The 15,680-nt window shown below is 48.8% G+C and overlaps 1 protein-coding gene across 6 annotated transcripts in view; it reads left to right on the top strand.

The window, feature by feature from the left end:
• TSPOAP1 (TSPO associated protein 1) overlaps positions 1–15,680 on the top strand; it is a 38,530-nt gene that overhangs the window by 8,307 nt on the left and 14,543 nt on the right. For all 6 annotated transcript variants that reach the window (XR_006100953.1, XR_006100954.1, XM_042442739.1 and 3 more), the window contains exons 2-18: positions 2,432–2,539; positions 3,117–3,245; positions 3,530–3,709; positions 4,421–4,669; positions 5,804–5,911; positions 6,771–6,854; positions 6,959–7,048; positions 7,971–8,093; positions 8,439–8,543; positions 9,377–9,427; positions 10,316–10,544; positions 10,913–11,163; positions 11,599–11,708; positions 12,099–12,208; positions 12,797–13,621; positions 14,364–14,515; positions 14,659–15,186. Coding sequence is in view for 4 of the 6 variants with exons in the window: in XM_042442739.1 (XP_042298673.1) it covers positions 2,432–2,539; positions 3,117–3,245; positions 3,530–3,709; positions 4,421–4,669; positions 5,804–5,911; positions 6,771–6,854; positions 6,959–7,048; positions 7,971–8,093; positions 8,439–8,543; positions 9,377–9,427; positions 10,316–10,544; positions 10,913–11,163; positions 11,599–11,708; positions 12,099–12,208; positions 12,797–13,621; positions 14,364–14,515; positions 14,659–15,186 (3,432 nt within the window). In the remaining 2 variants the exon portion in view is untranslated. The remainder of the gene's footprint in view (positions 1–2,431; positions 2,540–3,116; positions 3,246–3,529; positions 3,710–4,420; positions 4,670–5,803; positions 5,912–6,770; positions 6,855–6,958; positions 7,049–7,970; positions 8,094–8,438; positions 8,544–9,376; positions 9,428–10,315; positions 10,545–10,912; positions 11,164–11,598; positions 11,709–12,098; positions 12,209–12,796; positions 13,622–14,363; positions 14,516–14,658; positions 15,187–15,680) is intronic.

Here is a 15,680-nt window from a genome sequence, read left to right as displayed (position 1 = left end):
TAAGGAACGAGGGAAGGAAGGAAATGAAGAGCGTAGAAAGGGAGATATGAAGGGGAAAGACTTAAGAAGGGAAGGAGGGAAGGAAGGAAAGAAGGAAAGGAAGGAAGGAAATGAGAGTAGAAAGGGAGATATAAAGGGGAAATAATTAAGGAAGGAAAGAAGGAAATGAGGAGCGTAGAAAGGGAGATATGAAGAGGGAAGAATTTTAGAAGGAAGGAAGGAAGGAGAAGAAACAAGGAAAAGAATAAGAAGGGAAAAGGGGACGAAGAACAGAAAAGAACGGCGAGGGGAGGGAAAGGAAGGAAGGAAGGAAGGAAGGAAGGGAGAGGAAAAGGGAAGAGGAGGAATGGAAAAAGGCATAGAAGGAAGAGAGAAGACTGGATTGTGTCTTGTGACATCAGAAATCCTGTCTTGGCTGGTGTGTTCCAGTTTGTCTCTTTCTCTCTATCTGCTGCTGCTGCATTGCTTCTTCCTTGTAGAAAAATCCTTCTGAGGAGGGTCTAAGGGAGGCTGGCTGGGCTTCACAGCCCCCAATGTCTGGGGTCAGAGAGGGTCCTGTCTAATGCAAGGGGAAGCCCTGAGGATTTTTCAAGGCAGGCTTAGGGCCTTGGGCTCCAAAGACGGAGGGACCTGTTGCTTATCCTCCTGCCTTGCCTCTCTCTTGGGGTCCTGGGCACCTGCATGGCTGGGCAGGTAGGACACCTAGGAAGATTCCCAACCTCTTTCAGACATAGCCTGATGTTTCTCTGCCTTGGGGCCAGGGCTGCAACCCCAGGACCAGTGCCAAGCTGGCGCTTCCCATGTCAGCGGGGCAATGAATCCATTCCAGGTTTCCCTCGACTTTCAGAGGAACTGTTCTTGGTGCAGGAGCTGTTTAGGAACAGTGTTCAGGACACTGGAGAGATCCATGTCAGACTGGAGTTCTCCGATGCGCTGGAAGCATTTGCAGGATGTTGTTCAACCCCTTCAAAGCATTAAATAAAGCCCAGAGACTCCACTGGATGGAGGCACGGCAATCGAAGCGGCGCCAAAGTGCTTTGTTTCTGCAGTCTGGAAGAGCGGTGAATGAACTTGGGCCAGAGATGAGAGCGGATACCTGGGGCTATATTGGTCCACTACTGAAAGGGGTAGCTGAACTTTGGCCTTCTGGACATCCGTCGGTCCTGGTCAGCATGACCAATGGCTAGAGATTTTAGGACTTGTCATGTAAAGTCCTCCAAGGGCATCACAGCCGTACGCATTTCCTAACAACCCTTTTTAAAAAAGCCGTCAAAGCAATGAGTTCCACAGGCTTCATATTGGCCAGCGCACCTTTGGCTCGTCTTGCCTGTCCGTACATTTCAGATCAGAGGACGGAAAATTTGGATGCACCTTTTGCATCTGAAATGCAGAGATTGTGCATCTTTTGCCTCTGAAATGTTGCATCTGAAATACAAAGGCGGCTGCTCCATCTGAAATGCTGACGTTTTTGCACCTTTTGCATGTGAAATACACATACACACAGAGAGAGGAAAGGCCTGAAAGGCGGCTGCTCCGCTTTGCAAAAAGGTTACCTTTGTTACGAAGGGCTTGTGCCAGATTTGCAGTCTGAAGGTGTCACTTTGAGTCATTTTATCATCCCCGGCGGCTTCGGTGTGTCACCTCTTTCCCGGAATAAAAGAGGCCATGCTGTCACCGAAGCCGCCGCCGATTAGTTCATGTTCGGTGAGGTCCGTCCTTGAATGGCAAAGAGACTTTTGACATTTGCCAAAGAGGCCCATCCTCGGCTAGTTTGAAAAGAATTCGAACTGGCAGCTGTGGGAGAAAAGTGGGAGCAAGCACAGGGCAAAGGATGGCTGTGTTTCCCTGTCACTGCCTCCTATTGGTTGCGGTGGTTGCGGTGCCTTCAAGTTGTATCTGACTTACGCCGAGCCTAAGGTCAAATTGAAGGGTTTTCGTGGCAAGATTTGTTCAGCGGAGGGTTGCCATGGGCTTCCTTTGAGGCTGAGAGAGTGTGACTTGCCCAAAGTCAGCCACTGGGTTTCCATGGACCGACAAGGATTTGAACCCTGGTCTTCCAGAGTCCTAGTCCAGTACTCAAACCACTGGTTCTCTTCGACATGCAGACAGAAAATACATTCAAGTCGCACACTCTCAACCTCAGGGGAAAGCAAAGACTATGAACAAACCTCACCAAGAAAACCCCAGAATAGGTTTGCCTTGAGCTGGAAATGACTTCAAGGCTCACAGCACACGCAAACACACAACTCCCTGCAGTAGCCAGGCGGCACGGACAATGTAAGCTTAGCGTCTGAGGCTTATACTTGAGTTTGTGGTGCATGGATGGGATGTGGACCCACAAAGTCAGGAGGTGGAATGACATCCCAGAAGTAAGAAGTAGGTTATATATACTGTTGGCGTCGATGCAACGATCCTGTTTCTTGTTTTCCAGCACGGCGTGAGCTACCGCTGCCTCCTGCGCCAGAACCAAGTCCTCCTCACCGCTTTGGAGGAACTGCAGTTGCGATGCGCTGGCCTGAAAAGAGAGAACAGCTTATTGGTAAAGAATGGGGGGGGGGGGGCCTTTTAAGCCGTTCTGGGTTTCCTTGCTCCTCCAAAGTCTTGTCTTGTCAAGCATGGGAAGTGTTTGCAGATGACGCCAAACTAGGAGGAGTAGCTAATACCCCAGAGGACAGGATCAAAATTCAAAATGACCTGAATAGACTAGAAAGCTTAGGGATGATGGAAGCTGCGTTCCAGCCAGTGAACCTGTTCCACTTTTGGCTCTATTTGAAGCGCTCTCCCAAGTGTTGAACTCAGTTAGAAATCGGGTTCCATACCTTGGAGAGTTCCTCGGAAGCCTAGTGAAAACCTGGCCTTAATGTACTAACTCATTAACTTACTAACTCAGGGCTTGTTGTATCTTAGTGGTGGAAGAGTGCATCTGTTCTGAGCGAAAGGTGCGTTCCCGAGGATGCTCCAAAAGCACTCAAGCCTGAATGTACAGCACTGTACATATTGTCCGTACGAACAGCGCTGTATAAATACAAAGTGCTATATAAATAAAGTATAATAATAATAATAATAATAATAATAATAATAATAATAATAAGCCTTTTTCTCCTTCCATTTCTCAGCGCAAGAGCTGTTTTCCGGAGACTCAGGAGAAGGTGAGGCACCTCAAGCGGAAGAATGCGGAGCTGGCAGTCATTGCCAAGCGCTTGGAGGAAAGAGCGCGGAAACTCCAGGAGGCCAACCTCAAAGTGGTAAGGCCCTTTTGGACCACTTGGTTCAGCCCTCCACCTTTGCAACATTTGCAGGTTTAATTCTTTGCTATGTTTCCTCTAAGAATCTCTGTCCTCCAGTGCAATTCTGTGGTCAACAGCTGCGGAAAGTTGATGCTGGAGAGACCATTGTGCCACTTCTCTAGCCATTTGTAGATCCTCCAGTGCAATTCAATGACCGACGTCTGGCAGCGGTTGACCACAGAGTTGTGCCGGAGGATATTATTTAAGCCATGCCCACAGTGTTGTTACTTTCTCTGACACAGGTGAACGCACCGGCGGTCGCCATGAAGGGCTCCTGCGCTGGGATTTGCAAGAAAACGCTGGTCCGCCAACGCACGACGGACCTCCGAGAGCAAGCCTGTGCCCTCCTGGCGAAAGACAAGCAGATCAACGCTTTGCAGCAGGAATGCCAGGAGCTTCAGGCCAAGATCACCTCCGGAAAGGTGCATATGTTCACATTGCTGACCTTAGGCAGGTTAATTCAGTCCTCCTTCTTCAAGATTCAGGGATGTGGCACCCTATAAAAAAACCCTAAGTTAGCATCCCTGCACATAGAAAACCAATATCTCAGGGAGCGAGGATTTGAGCCTGGTCTTCTCCCCTTGTTTGCTAGCTTTCTCACACTTCTCTGGATATGTTTCAGCTTTGTAGTCCCCAAAAGCAACGGTGGCTTGTGGCTTCTATCTCAGGGGGGCAATAAATCCATTCCAGGCTTTAAAGGGACTCCGAAATAGTTTCGCCATCTTGCAGAGCTCATTTAAAAGTGACCAAAACCTGGAATGGATTCACATCACCCCACTGACATGGGATGCTGCAGAAAAGCGTTTCAACCTCCCCTTTTCCTTCTGTGGAGCATTTGTCTTGAGCTACGCCACGAAAGCTCAGTCAGTCAGAGGTTTTAGTGTTAGACTACAACTCTGGATGCCAGGGTTCGAGTCCCAGTTTGGCGACGAAACCCACTGGGTGCCCCCTTGACAAGCCGCGCTCTCTCAGCCTGCAATGGCCAACCTCCTCTGGACAAATCTTGCCAAGAAAACCCCAAGGTTGTGTTTGCCATAAGTCAGAAACGACTCGAAGGCACACCACAACCAGAACAAGCCGCAAAACAACCAAAGGCCTGGATAAGCCTGAGCTTTCTGCCTCTCTTCTCTTAGGAAGGACCCCCTCGGCTGCCCCTCTTGGACTTCCGTCAGCTCCTCCGCGAATCCCAGAAAGAGGTGCTGCGTCTGCAAAGGCAGATTGCACTGAAGAACGTCAAGGGGTCGTCGGGTCCGTCTCACATCCAGACAGGTCCAAGGGGAACCAAACCCCTTGCGGCTTCAACCAAGGCCTGGGGACCTCTGGGGACGGCCAGAGCCGCCTCCGGCGCCAATGGCTTTTCTCCTCCCAAGGCGGCCAACAAGGTAAGCTGGCTTCATTTTCCTTCTTTGTACCTATTTCTTGCAATGGAGTGGTTTCAGCGTTAGTCTGCAATTTTAAGGAACAACTATAGCTTTAAGGTTTAAGGTTCTAAGGAATGATTTGATAGTTTTAATGTGTGTGAATGCAAATGGCATTGGGGGCAATGGGGCAAAGGAAGGATCTAGCAACTCTGTGTGCATGTATGTGTATCGACGCACGTCAGGGACCAGTTTTTATGCAGCCCTGAGCAGTGCACTAGCATGCGCATGTATGCACACACACACACATAGGTTGTGCGCATGGATCAGGAGAGGCTGGCAAGGGTTGTTTTGGGAATGGGGAAGGAAAGAAAGGGAACTACAGTCTGAAGGAGGTTTTGCTGGACCTCTCCATTCCAGTCTCTCTGCAAAGAGGAGCCTGCAAAGGCTGGGAGGATCCACTTGGCTGGCCGAGGGGGGAAGCATCAAACTCCCCCCTTCAGTGCAGGCCAGTGGTTCCTCCCTCCTGGAGCTCTCCTTAGTGCTGAAAGCCCAGCCGTGGACAGCAGCAGGTAAGTGGCGCAGGCGCACTAGGCCCCTGGACCCTCCAGGGCTTTTTGGGGGGGGTCAGGTGGGGTCACCAGGAAACGAGGGGGGACCCCACTTTGCAAGCCCTTGGAACCAGACCCCATTTCTTTGCCTCTGGGGAGGCTCTAGGGGTTTGGAGGCTCCTGTTGGGAAATCCCAGCCCCTGAGCATGTGCAGAGTGCTCCCTCCTTCACCTTTCCCTCCTGCCAGCAGTTGCTCCAAGGTTAGGAGATGGAGAGGGTGGCCTTTCCGTGGCCCTCACCGCAAAGGAAGACCGGGCGCCGTGAAATGTAGGACCTTGAAGGCGAATAGAGTTGTAGCATCAAGAAAGGCATGGCCAAAGATTCCTCTTGGACCAGAGGCAGAAATGTAGGACCTGTCCTGGAAAAGGAGGACACCTGGTCCCCCTGGTCTCTGGGGTTGTTTGTATTTGCAAAACACACATCGAAATACCCTTTGAAAATCAAATCATTCCAACTTTATTTTCAAAGGATATTTGAAAATAAAATACCTTGCAGCCAAATGGCTCAGTTTTGCCCATTTTGTTCTGTATTCTTCTTTCCTTGGCAGACCGTCTCTTCAAGCAACGATGGGGAGGAACCCCGGCTCCTTGTAAAGAAAGGGGTTGCGGCGGCGGCGGCATCGCCTCCGGAGATCAAGCATCAAATCCAGCGGCTGGTGAGCTTCCCAGCCTTTTTCAAGAGCTTGGAGACCTTTCTTGCCCACATTCATGCTCGTTCTGTGCATAAATGTGGTCCGTCGCATGCTCCACAACTGGATCCCATCCCTCTTGTTGTGTATATGGGAGGAGGTTTACTCCTCCAACGCAACCGGGGTCCCGGACTTTGAATCCACAAGTAAATAGGGGATTTGCGGCGGTACTCATGAGTTGCAAATCCAGCCATTTGGAACAACAGCCGTGTTAAAATAAAATACCAACGCAGTATTTTATCCAACGGGGACTTTGCGTCCCGTTGAGTCGATCCGTTGGTGTGATTTGCGTTTCCCTGTTCATTGCAAGACACTATATAATCAAACCGTGCCAATCTTTTCCCTGATATTTTATTACCGCTATCCAAGCTTTTTCTACTACTGTTACTGACTTATTATTTAATCTAATTCAATCTATCTAATTCAATCACGTCCAGCAGTTTTATTAGCCGCTCTTCCATTGACGGCATGGTTATCCCTTTCCATTATTTAGCCAAGAGCATACGCGCAGATGTCGCCATATAGAGAATCAATGCTATATATTTCCAATGCTCATAGTTTATTTATATAGCGCGGTATCTTTGTGTCTTTCTCCATGTTCTAATGTTACTGTAGAGCCTCAGGATTTTTGTCCAGCTTTCGAAGGCTATTCCTGAGCAGCGGATACCTTGCCTTTAAAGCTAGGCAAAACCCGGAACGGATTCCCATTGCCCCACTGACATGGCATCCGCCAAATGGGGACGAAAATGACTTTGTTGTGGGTTTTTCCTAGCATATCTGATTTATGTGACTTTTCCTTTCTTCTTTCCTTGGGTTTTCCCGGCAGGAATCGGAGCTGAGGAAGAAGCGGAAGCAATGCGAGAGCCTTGAGCACGAAGTGAGGAAGAAGCACAAGAGATACGCGGAGCTTGTGAGTGTCTCTCCGGAAGACATGAGAGAGAGCGAGACGCTGCTTTCTCAAAGGCGAAGGAGGTTCCCTTGAAAACCTTCAGCTCTCTTTTTGCCCCAATTCAGGAAACTCAACTTCAGGCGGTGAAAAGCGATAATGTCCGTCTGTTGGAAGAGAACGCGCAGCTCCAGGGTCAGGTTGAATGGATAGAGAAGGTAAGCATCGTCAAAGACCCCGCCTTGCCCTCCCTGCCCTGAAATCGGTCAATGCAATTCTGTCATCCAGATCAATGATAAAGATGTTGAATAGCCCTGGGCCCAGAACAGAGCCCCACTGGACACCCCTCTGGTCACTTCTCTCCAGGGTGAAGAAGAGCCATTGTTGAGCACTCTTTGGCTTTGGCCAGTCAACCAATTACAAATCCATGTAACAGTTACCTTGTCTAGCACACATTTTACAAGCTTCTTTGCATGGATGTCATGGGGAACTTTGTTAAAAGTCTTACTGAAAGCAAGATATACTATATCCACAGCATTCCCTCCATCTATCAAGCTGGTAATTGAAGGGAATGCTGTGGGTATAGTATATCTTGATTTCAGTAAGGCCCCCATGACATTCTTGCAAACAAGCTTGTAAAATGTGGGCTGGACAACGTAACTGTTACATGGATTTGTTATTGGTTCATTAAGACGATGCACCAATGGTATATGTCTCAACGCAAAAAGACAGAGACCAGAATAATATTTGGATGCGTGAATAGGTTCGATGCACAACTCCAAATAGCTGTTCCCTCATATACAGTATATATTTACACACACACATACACATATACATACATACATACTTACATACATACATTCTGAATAAAAGACAAAAGCATTGGTTGTGCTTGAGCTTTCCATGTTAGCGAGATGCCAAATCCCACGCTGGGTTTTAGTCCGAACTGTAAAGGACATGTCATTTCCTAAATACCTGACAAAGTCCCCCTTCTACTATCGAGTGCGAGTTCTTCCTTGCCAAGAAACACATGGCACCTTCCATGTTTTTTGAGCCCTATTTCGTGACGACGATTGGCGGCAGAACCTAATAGCCACCAGTTTGCTCTGCTTCTTATCTTATGGCTCTTTCTTTGCGCAGGTTGAATCCGAAAATGCCGACCTGAGGCTCCAGGTGTCCGCTGTGACTGAGGAACGGGATTCGGCTCTCCAGAAAACCCAAGAACTCGAAAACAGGCTGGAGAGCCTTGGGCAAGCGCTGAAGGTTGGTTTCAAATGGATCTGTAGCTCTGGGTCAGCAAAATGGCAAGTGCCGCTTGCCAGGCTGAGAGCAGGGAGAGAGTGACCCATGGCTTGGCATCGCTCTCCAACCCGGTGCATATCTTTATCAGTGACTTGGATGACAGAATTGGGGGTATACTTATCAAATTTGCACCAAATTAGAAGTGTAGTGGAGTCTCCTTCCTTAGAGGTCTTTAAGCAGAGGCTGGATGGCCATCTGTCAATGGGGATGCTTTGATTGAGAGTTCCTGCATGGTTGGACCGGATGGCTCTTGGGGTCCCTTCCAACACTACAATTCTATGATTCTATGTGCTTCTCCTTTCCCAGCACATGAGAGATGTTGCAGGACGGAGGCAACAGCTGGAGCAGGACCACGAAAAGGCCTTGCAGGCGCTGCGGAAGAAGCAGGAGGAGGTCAGGGAGCTCCAGCAGGTGAGAGGAGAACATGGGAGCCATTCGCGCATACACACAACACAACACTGCCGCCCACTGTGTGCTTTTTGCAACCCATTGCATGGAGTGCCAGCCCTGCAGGATCGAGGCGGTGTACAACATGCATCAAAACACAACAATATAAATAAACCCATTTTCCGTCCCACCAACGCAACAGTTAAAATTCCCTTACAATGACAAATAACATCCCATTATTAAAACAATCAAATCGCAACACTATATGGTCTCAAGATGTCCATCTCTGGTTGGGCGCGTTATGTTTACGACAAAGCATCTTGCGACAAAGGTTTTACATAGCATGCACCTTTGTGGGTTGTTGCTATTGTGTGCCTCCAAGACGGTTCTGACTTGTGGCGATCCTAAACCAAACCTGTCAATGTTTTTGTTTAGGGCAGGGGTTTGGCCAGATTTATTCCTAGGAGGTTGGCCCTTGCAGTGGGTTTCTGTGGCTGAATGAGGATGAAGACCCTAGTCTTCCGAAGCCCTAGTCCTAAACTTGAACTGCTACACCATGCGGTCTTTGAGGGCCACAGCCCACAAAGGCATGGGTCACAACCTGCAACCCTTGACGCATATTAAATGTATGGTCTATATATATTATATATATGGTTTTTCTTCATTTTGGTGGCCTAAATTTAGTAGGGCTACAAATGGCACCCGGGGGTGAATCATTAAATTGAGGGATAGCTTTGGAGGGATGACAAGGGACCGCAAAAGTGAGGTGCGGGGTGCGCATGAGACCCCTCTCAGGGGTAGATCCTGACCTCCCACATCTCCATCCTTTTCACGTTTGGTTTTCCTTTTGGATGCAGGCCCAGGCCGAAGCAAGGAAGGAGCACGAAGGAGCCGTCCAACTCTTAGAGGTAAGCTTTATGTTCCGACTTTTGCATGAGAGTGATGACCATTGATCAGATTTAGCTTTTCTAAGCCATTGACTTCAAATCCTAATAGTCATTATAGTTGTAGTAATGGGGGCAGGAGCAACTCCAGTCAGTAACCCCAGATTGCCATTGTTGTTATGTGCCGTCCAGTTGTTTCCAGCTTACGACGACTCCAAGGCAAGCCTATTATGGGTTTTTCTTGGCATGGTTTGTTCAGAGGGGCCTGCCATTGCTTTCCTCTGAGGCTGAGAGAGTGTGACTCGGTGAGTTTCATGACCATGTTGGTGCTGGCCATGTGCAGTAATAAATTCATTCATGGCCATGGCCAAACCCTGTCTCCAGAGTCATAGCCCAGCGCTCAAACCATTATGCCACACTGGCTCTCAGTGGGTTTTCATGGTTTTCCATGGCTGAGTGGGGGTTTGAACCCTGGTCTCCTAGTGTCCAACACTCAAGCACAGAACACTAGACATCCCAGGGATCCAGGGTTAGGTCCAGGTTCCCAATTCAGAGATTTGCTTTGTCCTGGTTACAAGTCATTTTTGAAGCTTTCTGGCTTAGAGGGACGTAGAGGATGCATGGCGCACTTGACCAAGTCTTTTCTCTGCTTTTCTCCCCCTCCTTTGGTTCCTCGAAGGAGACCCTGGATTGCATGCAGGTATACTACCAGTTTTACCCCAACTCAGTCCCATCTTCTCCCTACCCCAAATCCTGAGTGTTTCCAAAAAGACATTTGCAATCTAGTAGTAGTAGTAGTCTGCTTTCCCCTCCAGAATTGGGACTCAAAGTAGCAGGTTGAGCTTCTCTTAAATTTATTATTATTATTATTATTATTATTATTATTATTATTATTATTTTCTTCGCCTTCAGGCCCGGGTGAGAGAGCTGGAGAACCAGTGCCGGAACCACACCGAACAGTTCAACTTCCTCTCCCAAGAGCTCAAGCGCTTTCGGCTCCAAACCGCGAAAACCGGACCCCCGCTGCACTCCTCCTCGCCGTCGCCGGCCGCCATGGTGGCGTCGGAGGTCGCCTTCGCCTCCTGCCCCATCTCTCCATCTCCGTCTCCCCAGCGCCTGGAGCATGGCTTTAAGGAGAAGGGTGAGTCGGATTGGGATTTGCCTTTGAGGCTGAGAGTGTGTGACTCACCCAGTTGGTTTCCGTGGCCGAGTGAGGATTTGAACCCTGGTCTTCAGGTTCGTAGTTTGATGCTCAAACTGTGCTGCCTGGGTCAAACTGGATGCACCACACTTTCCAAATATTCCACGTCTTTAGTACATTTAGTATTTGGAGAGCTCTTGTACCACCTTTGCTAGAAGACTTTCCCAATTTTCCGCGCATTCAGTAAATTTGGATAACCCTTTCCCATTCTCAACTCCATTGAGTTGAGCTGCCTTAGGTTTCCAGACAGAATCATAATATACGTAGTAATGCTTTCCAAACTCATAATGCGCAACGTTTGGTTTCAGATCGAGAGTTACTCCCAGTGTCTCCTCTGCGGTGCAGCCAGAAAATACAACCTGAGGAGGTCGAAGAAACCCTCCTGGCTGGACTTTGGCTCCCTGAACATCATGCGGCATTCACTGCGGCCAGAAGTCCAGACATGCTCATCCCTCCCATTGCCAACAGGAAACCAGTCAAGAGACTAGAATCCCAGTCCAGCTCTTCCAGATCCGAATCCATACCAACCACCAGCCCAAAGTCTTGCCCAACTCCAGAGGTTAGTTCTGGGTGTTAGACTGCAACTCCCAGGGAAATGTGGGTATTGTAAGAATTGCACCCTCCCCAAAATTAACATTTCCCATGCATTGCTACCAGTTAAGCAAAGCTGTCTTCTTATATAGAGGAATAAGGTCAAGTCACACATTACTGGAACTAGGTATTTCTTGCTATTGCAAGATTTTGTCTTTCAGAGAAGCAGCTCCTTCAAATGCTCTGCAACTGAGCAGAAGGAGCTCTCATTTATTTGTTGTTTGACAGTCATATTTGAGTGCCTGGTTTATTTTGCAGCACTAAGAAAGCTGCTTAAAAGTAAATTCCAACTTTATTAATTGCATGAAATAATCATTCTCATTAATAAAGTTGAATGGTTAAAAGTGGTATCAAGCTGCTCTCAATGTTGCAGATTCCAAATACCCTTCTTTTGTCTTCTAAGGTGGACACAGCCAGCGAGATGGAAGAACTCGATATCGACAGCGTCTCCCTTGTTCCGGAGCCAGAGAACCACCACTTGGGGAAACTCCAAGTCTTCCTCGCTCGATACAGGTAGGGTCAGTGGAACATGGTTTTCAGCTGCTGGCGCATGGGTTTCGGAGTCCTACCTTTCCCTTCCCTTTTGCAGTTACGGGATTAGTTGCAAATGTTGTCCACAAAGGCACAAATGGAGTACCTCCTTTCTTAATAGATACCATCAAGACCTTTGCAGACTTACATTTCACATGACCATGACCAGAATTTCTAACCATGCCAGTTTGGGGGGTCCTAGGAGTTGTAATCCCGAGATAATAACTTTCCCAAGCTCACTCTTCCATTGCCACTAGTTGGCACATCTCAAGAGGAGTGTTTCCTTGTCTGGCTTCTGGTGGCACTTCATTGCCGGCTTAGGGTCACCATTGACATCTCATGTCCAAACCATTCCCCTTGCGCCTCTTTCAGCTACAACCCTTTTGATGGTCCCAATGAAAACCCCGAGGCGGAACTCCCCTTGACCGCTGGAGAGTATATTTACATCTACGGAGAAATGGATGAAGATGGCTTCTTTGAAGGTATGGGCCAAGAGCATTGCGGTGCACCCTCAAACTATGAGACGGGATCCTTTTCTTTCCATGGAAGGTTATAATCGTGGGCTAGACCAGCATCCCCTCCAACTATCCTCTTCCAACTGTAGGATTACCGTATATCCTTGACTATAAGTTGGCCTCATGTTTAAGTCGAGGGCAAGTTTTGGGGCCAAAATTGTGGATTTTGCTATGACCTGTGGATAAGTTGAGGGTAAAATTTAGGGGCGTATAGCAAAGGATCTAAAGGATGAAGCAAAGCAATGCAATGTCAAAGAACTTACAAAATTCCAGCAGGCATAACTCTTTGTGCTTAGTCTTAAAACTGAATGGATGAGGGAACATAGAGGGTTGGTGCTTCCAGGACAGATTATACCCTTGCTTTTCACCAGGATATGGTTCCTTCTTTTAAATAAGAGTTAAGATACAGTGCTTGCAATGACCCACAGCTAAGTAGACTCACGTTTTTTGGATCACCGCTGTGCGAAACTGAGACCTCTTTCCTTTGCTGCAGGTGACCAAACATCTCAGCTACAACTTACGATCCTTTCAATATTTTTATGTCCTTGCTTTCAGGGGAGTTGATGGACGGCCGCAGAGGCTTGGTCCCTTCCAACTTTGTGGAGCGCGTTTCGGACGATGACCTTGTGACGTTCCTGCCTGGTGAGCTGAATGACCTCTCCCAAAGCTCGCCTCTGGACCGGAGTTTCCTCAGCGCCAGCCTCAGCAGTGGGGAGAGGAGTGACCTCTCTATCAACGAAGCCAGCACCGCCAGCACCGTCCCCTCGAGGCTGGAAGGGGATCCAAGGGACGGGGGCCTCCCGATTTCTGCCGTGCCTTACCCCGCCAAGGTGACGCTCATCCGGGAATTTGGCTCCGGTTTGGTGGTGGGGTGGGACCCTCCTTACCTGCCTGCCGGCTTCCCTGAGGTCCAGAGCTACCAAGTCTACGTGGACGCTGAACTCCGTCAAAACGTGAAGTCTGGCTTCCAGACTAAAGCTGTCCTGGAGAAGCTGGATTTGAAAACGAAAGCTTACCGCGTCTCAGTCCAAAGCGTTTCGGAGAGCGGGGCGTCAGATTGCCTTCGGTGCACGTTCCTGGTTGGGAAGGACTTTGCCTTAGCGCCCGGCCAGCTCCTAGTGCGGACCGTGGAGGCCACCTCCGCCGAGATCTCCTGGACCCCCAGCAACAGTAACTTCTTCCACACCGTGTACCTCAATGGGAAGGAGCATGGCGTAACCAAGCCAGGGGTCTACTGGTACACTTTCCGTTGCTTGACCCCAAACACGTCCTACGCTGCCAAGGTGGAAGTCCAGCCACAGTGGACGTTCTGGGAATCCGGACAGGAACGGCAGGAGCAACCTTTATCCTCCGAAATCCACTTCACAACGGCTCTAGCAGGTCAGTATGGAGTCATGGAACCACTGAGTGGGTCATGTAGTCCAACCCTAGAGACCTGAGTGAGAATCTTGACCACCTCCCACTCTTGAAAAATCCTGTAATTCATCATTCTTTTTCTTTAGCTTAGATAATCTGTGGGTTAATTCCTAGTCCTGACTAAGAAGAGTGTCTTAGGGAGCTGGGGATGTTTAACCCAGGGAAGAGAAGGTTAAAGGGTGATATGAGAACCCCTTTGAAGGGATGTCATGTTAAGAATGGAGCAAGCTTGTTTTCTGCTGCTCCAGAGACTAATATATGGAGATGGAGTGAGCTTGTTTTCTGCTGCTCCAGAGAATAGGACATGGAGCAATGGATGCAAGCTCCAGGAAAAGAGATTCCACCTCAACATTAGGAAGACCTTTCTGATGGTAAGAGCTGTTCTACAATGGAGGGCGGTAGATCTCCCTCTTTGGAGGTTTTCTAACAGAAAAACCTCCATCCATCAGGAGTGTTTTGACTGTGTCTTCCTGCTTGGAAGGGCTTGGATTGGATGGTCTTTGAGGTGTCTTCAACTCTAGGATTCTAGGATTCCAAGCTCTGATCCATCTCCATATATTAGTCTCTGGAGCAGCAGAAAACAAGCTCATGCCATCTCCATATATTAGTCTCTGGCTGCCTTTTCCATAACTCTCACTTTGACAAATGAATTGTGCCATGTGCTATGGTTTTTGCAACTTCACTCATTCCCCTCCCGCCTTCTCAGGGTCTCCGGATGCTCCGTTAGACGTCCGGGTGGAACCCGGACCCAGTCCTGGGATCCTTACCATCAGCTGGTTGCCGGTCACTATCGACGCTGAAGGGTCCTCCAACGGGGTGCGGGTCACCGGCTACGCCGTGTACGCCAACGGACAGAAGGTATCATGCTTTCGGCGGTCCAGCATCTCGGAGAGCTAGGGAAAACCAGGAATGGATTCACTGTCCTACTGACCTGGAAGCCACCAGCTACCACTGATATTACCAATTTGGCCAGCAACTCAGGTTTGTTTTTCCTCTTGCAGGTGATGGAAGTTACCTCCCCGACGGCTGGCAGTGTTTTGGCAGACGTTTCCCAGCTGCAGACCCTCCAGGCCTCTCGGGAAGTCTCCGTGAGGACAGTGTCTCTCTATGGGGAGTCCTCCGATTCAGTGCCAGCTCAGATCCCCTTGGCCTTGTTAGAAGACCCCGGCGCTCCTCCTTCGCACTCAGAACTGAGCTGCCTCGTCTCTCGTCTTTCCCGTGGGGACAGGCAGGCTTTACGTGGGGTCGATCCTACTGCTGCCGCCAACAACCCTATTGCCAAATTCACCTCCCAGCCTAGTAATGGTAATAAATCTGGGACGTCTTCAATATTTGGGGAGGCATCCCACCAACAGCTAGCCTCTCCGGTCAGGGTCCCCGCCGTGACCGACGGATGGCAACCAGAGACGAGTCCTCTGCCTCAAAGAGAAAGGGATTGCCTTGTGCCATCATATCCAAGTTGTGTGGCGACCAAAGAACCAGGTGAGCTCCAAGAGGCAGCCCAAAAGGACTCCGGAGAAGACAGCCAGGTAAGCATGATGGATATTGCAATGCTTTTTGGAGGGGAGAAATAGAAGACTCAAAGGGTGCAAACAGGTCTTTTAAGGTAGTGGTTCCCAGCCTTTGTTCCTCCAGATGTTTTGGACTTCAGCCCCCAGAATCCCTGACCATTGGCCAAGATGACTTGGACATCTGGGAATTGAAGTCCAAAACACCTGGAGGACCAGAGGTTGGGAACCACTGGTTTAGGGCAAAAAATAAATGTCATTTCATATAAAGATTGAAGGGACCAATATTAAGAGATTTAAAAAGTGTCATGTAGGTTTTAACCCAGACTTTAAAAGAGGTGCTGGACCTGCTAAGAATATATTTTAATATAATAATATTTATTTATTTATACCCCGCTCTTCAGCCAAAAGGCTAAGAATATGTCCAGCATCATGGCTATCTCCATTAAAGCTATCCGGAATCTGGGTTCTTATTGCACCGAGATGAGATCCGTCCACATTGAATCCGTCAATTG

This window comes from Sceloporus undulatus, chromosome 11 (genome assembly GCF_019175285.1).
Source record: "Sceloporus undulatus isolate JIND9_A2432 ecotype Alabama chromosome 11, SceUnd_v1.1, whole genome shotgun sequence".
NCBI classification, from domain to species: Eukaryota; Metazoa; Chordata; class Lepidosauria; order Squamata; family Phrynosomatidae; genus Sceloporus; species Sceloporus undulatus.
This window is presented reverse-complemented; position numbering and strand designations above follow the sequence as displayed.